Source organism: Dermacentor albipictus, chromosome 3 (genome assembly GCF_038994185.2).
Source record: "Dermacentor albipictus isolate Rhodes 1998 colony chromosome 3, USDA_Dalb.pri_finalv2, whole genome shotgun sequence".
NCBI classification, from domain to species: domain Eukaryota; kingdom Metazoa; phylum Arthropoda; class Arachnida; order Ixodida; family Ixodidae; genus Dermacentor; species Dermacentor albipictus.
Genome location: NC_091823.1, coordinates 161659013 through 161671458, shown reverse-complemented (window position 1 = coordinate 161671458; position 12446 = coordinate 161659013). Strand labels below are relative to the sequence as shown.

General features: G+C 45.8%; 1 protein-coding gene across 1 annotated transcript in view; it reads right to left on the bottom strand.

The window, feature by feature from the left end:
• LOC135905197 (uncharacterized) overlaps positions 1-11785 on the bottom strand; it is a 285140-nt gene extending 273355 nt beyond the window's left edge. Inside the window, exon 1 of the mRNA XM_065436218.1 lies at positions 11342-11785. Within this exon, the coding sequence (XP_065292290.1) occupies positions 11342-11354 (13 nt within the window). The 5' untranslated portion in view covers positions 11355-11785. The remainder of the gene's footprint in view (positions 1-11341) is intronic.
• Positions 11786-12446: the final 661 nt, after the last annotated feature.

Below are 12446 nucleotides of genomic sequence, written 5' to 3'. Positions count from 1 at the left end.
AAATGAAATATATGAATATACTCCATAAGACAGATATACATAATTATGTTCAATTGCTGAAAATTTTATCATAGTACATTCAATTCACATTCGAAACCACAAACAGCAAATAAAGGTGTGTATGAATGTCTTGCAGGTTACATCCTATATAGCTGGTTACATCCTATATGGCATTCTATATAGCTATATAACTGGACCTGCCTAGCTCCATTTTTCTCGCTTGATGTTAATTAGAATATTGTCTATACCCGTTTGCTCTCTGATCCAAACCGCCCTCTTTCTGTCTCGTGACGTTATGCCTAGCAATCTTCGTTCTATCGCCCTGTGCGCGGTCCTTAACTTGTTCTCAAGCTTCCTTGTCAGTCTCTAAGTCTCTGCCTCATACGTCAACACTGGTCAAAAGCACTGATTGTACACCTTCCTTTTCAATGATAAGGATAAGCTTCCAGTCAGGAGCTGACAATGTCTACCGTATGCGATCGAACCCATTTTTATTCTTCTATGAATTTCCTTCTCATGATCAGGGTTCCCTGTGATTAATTCAGCTAGGTAAGCGTACTCCTTCACAGACTCTAGAGGCTGACTGGCGATCCTGAAATCTTGTTCCTTTGCCCAGCTATTCATTATATTGACACGTGTACTTATCTTTATCGGGCGACCACGTTTAGCCGCCTAACAAATGTTATCGCACAGCGCGGGACGCGCTTGCATGTATCCGAACTTTCTGGAAAGTTATCGATGCTTCTATCCGCTGTCTGTTGTCGCCTAACCTTGTGTTATCTGATTTCATCGCTTGACGCGAATGGTGTAGAACTTTGTAGAAGGCATGCAGGTCCCAACGTTAAGTCTGGAACATTCGATGACTGCTGTATAAAAGCCGACGCGCTTGACCCGCTAATCAGATTTACGACGATCGCCGACTGTGTTCGCCGCTCTCGTTGTGTTTTAAGTGTAGCGTGTTTTGTGGGCACAGGTTCGCCCAATAAAAGCTAGTTTTTGCCTTTCACAGTATTGCTACTGTGTTCTTTGACGTCACGACCACGTGACAATATTTGTCGTCGCGTATTGATCTTCAACCCCTCTTACACTCTCTCTGTTAAGGTCCTCAATCATTTATTGCAACTCGTCTGCATTGTTGTTGAATAGAACAATGTCATCGGCAAACCGAAGGCTGTTGAGATATTCACCGTCGATCCTTACTCCTAAGCCTTCTCAGTTTAACAGCTTGAATACTTCTGCTAAGCAGGTAGCGAGTAGCATTGGAGAGATTGTGTCTCCCTCTCTGACCCCTTTCTTTATAGGTATCTTCCTGCTTTTCTTGTGCAGAATTAAGGTGGCTGTAGAACCTCTGTATATATTTTCCAATGTATTTACGTAACCATTCTGTATTCCTTGATTACGTAAGGCCTATATGACTGCTGGTATCTCTACTGAATCAAATGTATTTTCGTAATCTATGAAAGTCATATGGAGAGACTTATTGTACTTTGCGGATTTCTCGATAACCTCATTAATGACACGGATGTGATCTATTGAAGAGTGTCCCTTCCTGAAGCCAGCCTGTTCCCTTGGTTGACTAAAGTGCAGTGTTGCCCTTATTCTATTGGAGATTATTTTGGTAAATATTTTATATAATACTGGGAGTAAACTAATGGGCCTATAACTTTTCAATTCTTTAACGTCTCCCTTTTTGTGGATTAGTGCAATGTTAGCATTCTTCCAGTTTTCCGGGAACTTTGCAGTCAATAGGCACTTCGTATAAAGAACCGCCAGTATTCCAAGCATTATGTCCCCTCCATGTTTGATTACATTGACATTTATTGCATCTTCTCCTGCTGCTCTCCCTCGTTTCATGTCGCGAAAGGCCCTTCTGAGCTCATCGCTAGCTATAGGAGGAGTTTCTGTATCCTATTCTTTACTGTTTCTAATGGGGGTATCCTGACTCCTCTGGGCATTGTACAGCTCAGTATAGAATTCTTCCGCTGCTTTTATAGTACCTTCGAGATTGCTGATGATATTACCCTGCTTATGTTTCAGCGCATACATCTTGGTTTTTCCTATGCGAAGTTTTATTCTGATCCATTTCAGGCTGTGTTCATTTTTCTGCGGCTTCTTCAGTCTTTCTCACGTTATAGCTTCGGATATCACTTATTTTCGCCTTGTTGATCAGTTTTGACAGTTCCGCGAATTCTGTTATCTCCTGAGTTGAGCAATTCTATTCTTTGTCCTTTCTTTATTAGATCCTTTGTTACTTCGGCGAGATTGCCTACTGGTAGCCAAGGTGCCTTGCCTCCCACTTCAATTGCTGCCTCTGATGCCAGCATAGCTACGGTTGTATGCATGACCTCTATGTCATCATCATCTCTCTGTTCTAAGGCTGCATACTTAGCGAACACATTTAACAGTTTGTTAATTGCCTCTGGCATATAGTGAAATTCTAGTCAATGAGCTGTTCTACTCAAAAAGGCGAAGATTACTTGCACAAACAATCGAAATGCATAATCGACTAATTACCAAATTTTACTAATAAAGTTTTGACTAATCTCCTTATAGCACATGGCGAAATTTAGTCATATCATAGGAAGCCAACAAACACTGTTACCAAGAATAACATAGGGGAAATTAGTTGCGCTTAATAAATGAAATAAAGAAACCATAAATTACCGGAAATGAAAATGGATGAAAAAACAACATGCCTGGGACTGTGAGTGGTGGCGCTGGCTAACTCTGCCGGGGTTCTACTAGCAAACATAATATACCCAAGAAAGTGGATGGGGAAACAGTGCTGCAATAGCTCAATTGTTAGAGCACCACACGCGAAATGCGAAGGTTGTGGGATCGTTCCCTGCCTGCGGCAAGTTGTTTTTTCATCCACTTTCATTTCCGTTAATTTATTGTTTGGTTATTTTATTCAATAACCACAAGTGTTTTCCCCTATGTTGCTCTTGGTATCAGTGTTTGTTGGCTTCTTGTGGTATGACTAATAAAAGTCGGGCCCCTCGGTAACCCCCTTCCTTCTCATTTATGGTGCAATTTAGAAATTCTAGCCAGTGAGACTACGAGGGGTATCCGCTTGAAAACAACGGTATAGATAACACCATTTACGAGGTATGCGTCGTCAAACTTGCAGTAAATATGCCCTGTCGTTTCACTTACTTTCTTTAAGAAAACTTCGTTTCATGCATTGAAGCCCAAAAGTAACTGGAATGCCGAGGCATTTCTCAGCAAAGATCAGGAATTAACATATAAAAGCTGGTGCCATCGTGGGAATTCATTCTAAGTGGAGAGAGAGAAAAAAACTTAATTTTTCATTTTAGGTGGTGTGGTGCAAAGGCCCTCAGCCCATAGCCTCGCTTGCGGCATTCTTCAGTGCGACACTGGTAAGCGCGGCGAAGTACCGTTGGTCGTCGGCACTGGTTGCTTCTGTTAGACACGCGGCATGGGGTTTAGGGGAAAGATTTGTAGGGGCAGTCAAGGGAGGTGGGGGTGGCCCACAGGACCAGAGGATGTGGGATGTCTTAGGGCGTTCGCCACAGTATCGGCAGGGTGGGGGATCTTCATGCAAGAGCCCGCGGAGGAGGCGAATTAGCGCTGGCGTAGGGAGTGTTTCAGTCTTTTAGTCTAGACCTGCGAATCAGTACACCCTGTTCACGGGTGAGCCCTTTGCTGAGCTTGGGGAACTTGCGCTTTGCCTCTTGATAAGGCCGCAGAGGGATAGAAGCCCACCTTTTAGTCTGGGCTGGTCGCGGAATGTATAGCGTGCCTGCTTCAACGTCTCGCATGCGAGCCGATTAGCTCTTTCATTTCCCGACAGCCCGCGATGACCAGGTACACAGATAATTTCTAAAGGACCCTGAGAGTAAGTGTCGAAATGTGGGCCGTGAGGTCGTTGTGCAACAATTTCCCGCAAGCCGCCATGGAGTCGGTAAATGTGAATCTTGGGTAGGCTGCGTTACTAGGGGACATGTGTTTGACCGTGATTGCGATGGCTGTCAGCTCCGCTAATGTCGGATCTGTCTCTGGCAATACCTATGTATGTACAGTTTGCATGTTGTTATTCACGGCTGCTTTAGTGGAGCCCCATTTGCCAACGCTTGCATCAGCGTAGAAGTAGATGCCGTCAGGGTGTCTTGCCGTGTTCCTCTCGTAGGCAACTCGCTGGCGTCGCCTCTCCTAGCCTCGTTCTGGATCCATGTGGTGTGGCAAAGAAGCTATGGTTAAGAATTCACGTTGTTTCGGGGCTAGTGGGCGTGTGTCCACAATAGGCACAACTTCTGGATGATGACCGATGCTATGGAGGATTTGCGTGCTTCGACACGTGCGCTGCAAACGCGGCAGTTCTTCGCGACGACGATGAATACTAACTAGTTTCACCGCCGTGCTATGGCAACCGATGTCGAGGAGGAGCTTGGTGCTGGCACTGAAAAGAACGCCGATGGTCGGATTTGTCGCCTTCCAGATGAGCGCATCAAGGCGATTGATATCTTGCCGACGGAGATTGGTATAGAGCAAGTGATAGCGCAGGCGTGACATAATTAGTGCGTTTCGTAGTTGAAGCATATCCGCCTCCTTCACACCATTGGCTCGGTTGGAGACCATGCGCATAGTGTGCAGCGCCTCCTTGCCTGAGCAAGTGCTGCACGGTCGCAGTGGGACATCTATCGGCATATGGAGACCGAGTATCTTATTACATTTTGGTTGGGAAATCGGCATGCCTTCGTTTACAATTTGTATGGTGAGCATGTCGCTATCTTTTGTGATGGACCAGCAGCAACTAAGATTTTTCCGGTGCATATCTAAGGCCAATAGTTTGAACATCCTGATGCACCCTGTTCATAGCCTGTTTGAAAGTTTCTTCGATGCTGGCGAACTCGTGTTGATCCAGATGGTGATATCATATGCGTAGATCGCATATTTGATGTCGGGGATGTCTCGTAGCCCTCTGTGGACTACGCACATGGCAACATTAAAGAGTGTGGACGATATCACTGAACCCTGCGGAATACCTCTCTGCGAATGTGATGTCGCCTACTTGATAGCGTATACATGCGACCCCATATTAAGTCCCTGATATAGTTATAAAGCTTGGTTCCCCTGTCAGTAGATGCGATCTCTTGCAGCATAGCATCGTGGTTAACACAGTCAAAAGCTTTCTCGACGTCAATGGCAAGAATAGGTTTAAGCTAGGTGCTGTTCGTTTCCTTCGTGAATTCTTCGTGTAGCTGCAGCAGAACACTAGAGTAAATAATTCATGTTCGTATCCAATCAAATTATGAAGTAGGGGTTCAGATTTCGCAAGCTGACGAAGAAGTCTGTTAAGCACGATACGCTCCATCAGCTTACCGACGCATGATGTTAGCGATATTGGATGCAGGTTCGCTACGGCTTGGGGTTTGCCAGGCTTCGGAATGAAAATGATGCTGGCTGTCTTCCATTCTTCTGGCAAGCTGCCTGTGTCCCACACATTGTTAATTTGCTGAAGTAAGAATGTATGATCGGCTTCTGTAAAGTTACGGAGCTGTATTGTGGTAATTTGAACTGGTCCTAGGCGCTTTATTCGGCTTTGCTTCTGCTAAGGTGCGCTGTAATTCTGGTAATGTCATTGGGCCGATGAGACCCTCATTTTCTGGGTCTGCTTCCATACTGTGGTTGTGCTGGATCCGCAATGTTCGTTGTTCTAAGCTCGCTGAATATCGGTATGCTCAAATGTTACTAGAGCTTCCGGAGCTTATGGGACGTTTCTGTCTTTGTCTGGGTAGGGCCAATGAGTGATCGGATAAAATTCCACGTGGAGCTCATATTCAGTGTGTCGTTGACCTTGTTTCACGTATCGTACCACTGCTAACGTGTGGGATGTCAGTGTAGTGGACGATCTGCTCGTTGAGGGTCTTAATTCGTGAGCGTAGTTTGCGATTGAGTCTATTTCTGCTCCATCTTTTGATGAGGGCATGTCATGCATCCCACAGATGAAGAAGATGCTTATCCGTGCTTGGTTGCTCCCACTTCTCTATTATCTCCTTCATGTGTGTCTAAATTCGTTGCCTAACCATCTCTACCCAATCTTTGAGGTTCATGTTTTGGAAGTCTCCTACGTGTGTCTTGCGGAAGTCATCCCACTCGGTGATGGGGTGCCTACGTGTGTCTTGCGGAAGTCATCCCACTCAGTGAGGAGATGCTTGCGCTGGCGCTTTGAGAATTCTTTGATTTGCAGAAATATCTTTAAAACAGTGTTGTCACTCGTTAAGGTATTGTGCATGTTAAGCTATTGCGCTGACAGTCGTCCTTTAGTGAAGGCCAGACCGGTCGTGGTATCTCTTTATACTGAGTTTCCGTGCCGCGTCAGTCTCGTCAAGGACAGCCAGCTGGGCCCATTGCATATGGTGTTGTAGTGCGCATCCTTTGGAGGAGATTTTGCTTATCCCCATGAAGTGTGTGGCACGTAAGTCGGCTGCTATTAGATGATCAAAATCCTTTGTTGGCCGCAGATTCGCAACCTGCTTGAAGAAGTCCACTTTCTGTTTTGGCGGGATATAAATACCCGTTTTCGAGTAATCCCTCTACAGTTCCACTGCCACACCGCCAGATTAGTCACTATTGTTCTACTGATGATTTTTCGGAGCGTCCGCTGCAAATTAAGGAGTGGGTCGCGTTACGCTTGTAGATCGACGTAGTTTGGGCCGATCGCTCTCTTCCTGGCGCGGTAATGCGGCCATCACAGCCTGCACTCGTGTAGAGACCATTGCCTGTGCCTGGTTGTTGAGTAGCTCGTTGGACAGGGAGCGCATTTGGCTCATTATTTGTTTAGTGTGTTTTTAGCGCTGCTCCAACTTGAGCAGCAACCTGTTCACTTATCTTGGCGCTATACTGGTTCGCATTTCTTTCATTTCGTCCTTTAATTGCTGAAAGTCTGCTTCAAGGTTTTGTAAGGCTGTGGTATGATATCTTGTCTTTTTGATCGCCGGTTGCAATAACGCTGGTTCTACTTCTTGTACTAAGGGTTGCATTGAATCGCCTAATGGTGTGGCTTCAGGTGCGTGTGCTTCTGTTTGCGCGTCTATGTCTTCGGTAGGTTCAAGTGATTGTGAAGCTAGTGTTGACGTTCGATTAGGTCTGCGAGTTTGAAGTAGAAAGTTTTTATAATCATGGCTACTTTTTGAGCTCGTGTTTCCACTTTAGATGCATACATATGTCACGGGGAGGGAACGGGAAGTGCCGGGTGCCCGACTCACATTTCGCTTGTTTGCGAGTTGCTCTTCTTGTTGGCCTCGGAATGGTTGTGATCCGGAGACTGGCTGCGACCTCTGGGCCGGCTGCGGTCCCCGGACTGCGGCCCCCGAAGTGAGACTACGGGAACTGGGGCTATAGGGGCTGCGGCCCCCGAACTGCCCATGGCCCCTGAAGTGGCTGTGGCCCTAGGAGTGGCTGAAACCCCTGGAGTGGTTGCAGCCCCTGGATCGGCTGCGGCCCGTGGACTCTTAACGACTTCTGGAGCTACTTCTGTCTCACCATGTGTTGCCGGAGTTGCGTTTTGGGCTTGAACTTCGACTTGCAATGGTGACTGTTTTCGTTTTCTTGCCGTCCTTTCGTTGTTGTGAACGCTTCAGGTAGGCCGCCTCTGTGACCGCTTTATCAGCTGCTTGTCGCACTTCACAAGTTGGGCTATTGGTCTTGGGGCCCTTGCCACAATTAGGGCAACCTGGTTTACAGCCATATTCCTCCACAGGACCCCCGGCAGACTTTCCACAGTTCTGCACCTTTGTTTTCCTTTGTCGCGAAAAACGTCTGATCGGCGTCCTATAGCAAAGCACGCAGAGCGAAATTGCGCCTTGGATCGGTGAGGGACGCAGCGGTGTGCACCTCCGCCGAAGATGACCCGGCGAGACACATGCGAGCACTTGAAAGTTATGAATTCAGTGGCTGTTTTACCCATCATACGAGCCGCAATAACTTCATAAGTTGGGGCTTGGAGTTCTCGCATCAATTCTTCGGTTTGGGTGTTCGGTTCCACGTTGTGAATCACACCTCTACACAAATTGTGGGGCGATTCGATATAGATGTCGACAGGGTAAGCTTTGCCATTAAGAGTGGGTTTGTTAATGCACTGGAGCTTTTCTGTCGCCGAGGAGTCGTCACTGGCTATTATAGCCAAGTTCTTTTTTGATGCCTACTGTAGCGGCGCGAGTCTCTGCAGCGGTAGGGCCGCTGAGACGCTTAGCGCGTCGTGAAGCGTTCTTGGGCTCCACTGTAGTAGGAAAAGGCCAGTTGGCGGACGCAAAATGAGCGCTGCAACATGCTGCGCACCTTGGGAATGTTTGATGCTCGGGTGGTCCATACATCAGCGTCGGTGACGAATTTTGGGGCCATTGCTGTTGCAGGAGTGCGGACCTTTGGTGTGCTTGACGGAAGGCTCACTCTCCCAGGTGTTAGGGCTGGGAGAGTGAGTCAGTCTGAGGAGTGGTCCTTGTCGAATGAGTTGGCATTCGGGTCTTTCCTCTGGAGAGATGCGAAGGCACGTATGCTCGCACACGAGCGACGCTCGCGTTCCCCCTACCAAGTGGAGCCGCCTTGCGAACTGCCCTGCTAGAATTCGTAAATTCCAATATCTGCCTAAGGTAATTAGTTAAAAACTTAATTTGTGGAAATGTTGTTAATTAGTCGACTACGCATTTCAAATTTTTGTGCAAGTAATGTCTGCCTCTGCGCGTAGACCAGCTCATGGACTTGAATTGTGCCATCTTCCACTGCCAATTAAAAAAAAATTATTTGGAAGTGTTTGCTGAAACGCGCGGTATAACTAAGCTAAATATAGAGGTAATGAAAGGAGTACTATTCATAATACAAAGATATGTTTTCATGAGAGTGGCTTGTTGGGCTAGTTGGTAAATGGTTATGCTATGAGAATGCCAGCAAACTTTAGAGTAGGAAAAAAAATCGAGAGGCAGACATAGACAAAGAGGCAGGAAGGTGGCTGGATTAACAACTGAACTTTATTCATGAAAACGACGTCCCCCAAGTCCGTACTGAACATGCGCAGACACAACCAAACAAAAACACGGTCAACATCTTATCTATATACGTCTAAAGTTATCAAGAAATAAAAGCTCACAGGCACATAAATAAATATATAAAAAGCTCACAGGCACAGGAGGTAATCTTCCGCTGCATTGTAAGGAGTGCGGTTGTGATCCTATCTTCAATGACGTTTCAATCTTGGCTAAGGCTGACTCAGCAGGAAAGAGAACTGATTGAAGCCTATCGCATCTATAAACTTGGCCCCGAGAAGTGTGTAAGCGCCCCATCTGTGTTCCTAACCAAGAAAGAGCTTTTTTTTCTTGATAACTGTAGACGTGTATAGATAAGATGTTGACCGTGTTTTTGTTTGGTTGTGCCTGCGCATGTTCAGTACGGACTTGGGGGACGTCGTTTTCATGAATAAGTTCAGTTGTTAGTCCAGCCACCTTCCTGTCTCTTTGTCTATGTCTGCCTATCGATTTTTTTCCTACTCTAAAGTTTGCTGGCATTCTCCTAGCATAACGATATATTTTCAAGTGTATTGGTTAATTGATGACTAAATAACAATTACTAAACATTTATTTTTTGACTATGTAGAGGCGTACGCTCACAAAATTTCCCGTCGCACTGAAAGAATGAAAGGTTGTATCTATCTCCACAGAATAAATGTCATGGTATATATGTGATGTGTGCCGAAAGCTTTCCAAGCGTACTTTCACGAACTGCGCGTACAGTTTGCCAGATTTTGCTGAACAAACTGAACGTGTCACAAAGTTTACATTCTGAACAAATACGGAGCGTATTCTGTGCTATGCATAGACAATTTTTTAAAGAGCGTGAGATAGTTACACCCTTTGCAAAATATTTCTTAAGTACTTGAAAGTGTTATATGACCATTATCAGTTATGTTACCCAGTGTCGCGAGAGAATTCTATGTCGCACTGAGTTTACATTTGATGAAACCAGTGTGCTCTTAAGTGTAATGCGTGGCGAAACTTCATAGTTACGAGCTTGATTATGATATCTGCACAACAATGATTTAACCTTTTTTTTTATGCGTTATACGATGCTCGCGGACCATTTCCCGGATGTTTTCGGTGAATTGATTGATTTATTTTGTTTCTGCTACCTGTAAATAAGGGAAATGTTACAGTAATGTGGTAGAGCCAGCGCCAGTGGTGGCGCTGGCTAACACTCCCAGGGCCCAAGAAAGTGGATGGGGAAACGGCGCCGTGTTAGCTCGATTGGTTAGAGCATCGCAAGCGTAATGCAAAGACGTGGGATCGTTCCCCACCTGCGGCCAGTTGTTTTTTCATTCATTTGCATTCCCATTCATTTGAAATTTCCCCTATGTTATCCTTGGTGCATTTGTTTCTTGGCTTCTGATGATAGGATTGCTAAAAATTGCGCCCCTCGGTCTAAGCCCCTTTCTTCTCGTTCGCATATATATATATATATATATATACATATATATATATATATATATATATATATATATATATATATATATTAATCCTATCATCAGAAGCCAACAAACAAATGCACCAAGGATAACATAGGGGAAATACATTATATATATATATATATATATATATATATATATATATATATATATATATACGAACGAGAAGAATTCTCAGTCATATCAGAGGACACCAACAAGCCCTGATACTATCGAAAACACAGGGGAAATTATATGTCATGTCTAATTCAATAATTGAAGAGATGATAAATAAATGGAAATGAAAGGTGATGAAAAAATAACTGACCGCAGGTGGGATACGATACCACGATCCCACGTCTTCGCGCGTTACACTTGCGCTGACATTATATACATACATACATATATATATATATATATATATATATATATATATATATATATATATATATATATATATACAGAGAGCGAGAATAGGACTCTTCGTGCCAAAGGTGGCGCCCCCCCCCCCTCTAGGGAAAATGACAGCTCTCCACATACGATGCCGATTAACCGGGCCCGCGAACACCAGAAAGGACGGGCAGTACTTCGCCGAGAACGCGTTCTGCTGACACCACCAGCCAGGCGACGAGGCCATACATAAGCGTGAAACCGCACGGTTCCGTACAATGAAGATTATCGCTATCAGTAAGGGGAGTGGCACCATCACAGAAGCGCGACACAGCCGCTCGTATACAACTTTACCCGGGTTCTAACTACTGCGCCATTTCATCTCTACTCACACCGATACATTTTCTTGTTCGCGAACGTACAATGACGAAAACCGAGCGCTCTCCATAAATTCACGGACGAGCAAATATTTAAAAAGGCAAAAATTAGTGTACGCACCAGTCGTTGACATGATTCTTCGTGGATTCTTCTTTATCTTCTTCTTCTCGAAAGCTACCCGATTTTTTGCCTATCTCTCAACAGCGGACATTTTGTGCCATTTTTGGCGGCATCGTCACCTTGTTTCACCTCTGTACGTTGGCTAATGGCCCCCCGGTAGATAATGCGCTCTAGTGTAGAGTAGCAGGCCCCAAATCGAGCGTTGCTGTAGTCAGCGAGACTCGTGTCATGTGCGGCACTGTGGTTGGGGAGAGCGGAGCGGGTCGAAATTGCATCGCCGCTAGTTCACGCGATGGCCATCCGCGGCAGGTACTAAAGGCATGTTTATGCATTAAAGGCATGCGCGTGTGCGCCAAATTCAGCGATGTTAGGAGGCAACCGGCTTAGCTGGCGCCGCCAGGCGCGTTCCAACGTCTCCGACGCGCGATTAAATCCACCCCCATTTTTCGCGCGGTGCGCCGAACCACGTCGGCGTTGCTTGGAGGGAGCGGAAGCAATGCTGGCCTTGATAAGAAGCGACGGTGGCACGGCTGTGCGCGGCGAAACTGCGGCTGAAAGTGCTGAGAACATCTGCGAGGCTTGCAACTTCGTCGTGAAGCGGCTTCCCGAAGGTGTATGCGCCCACCCGTGCGCATATGACACGGAACGCTTGGTATGACACGAAACGATTGACACTAAACCAAACAAGACAATACAACACCCGGAGAGCTAGCCGACGCGGCGCAAATACCGAGCAGGTCCCATGACTGTTTCGACGGTCCTTTACTTGTTCTCGAACTTCAGTGTCAACCCCCAAGATACTGCACCGTATATTATTAGCACCCCAGAATGCAGTGATTGTACACCTTTCTTTTCATTGACGGTGGTAAGCTCCCCACGAGTGAAGGCTGCTTCGCATGCTGCGACTGGAGCGAAACGTGTCGGTGTAGTTGCAGACGTCGCAATATAATATTTAGAGGGCTCCATTCACACGACTACGATCTGAACAATGCCATGCTGCTGCGAAGGTCTGGGTTTCTTGCTGCCAGGTTTTGTAACATCGTGGTCAGCGGCAGCCTAATCTTTATTTTTATGATTCCCACTTGGGCCTACGCATTTACTAATT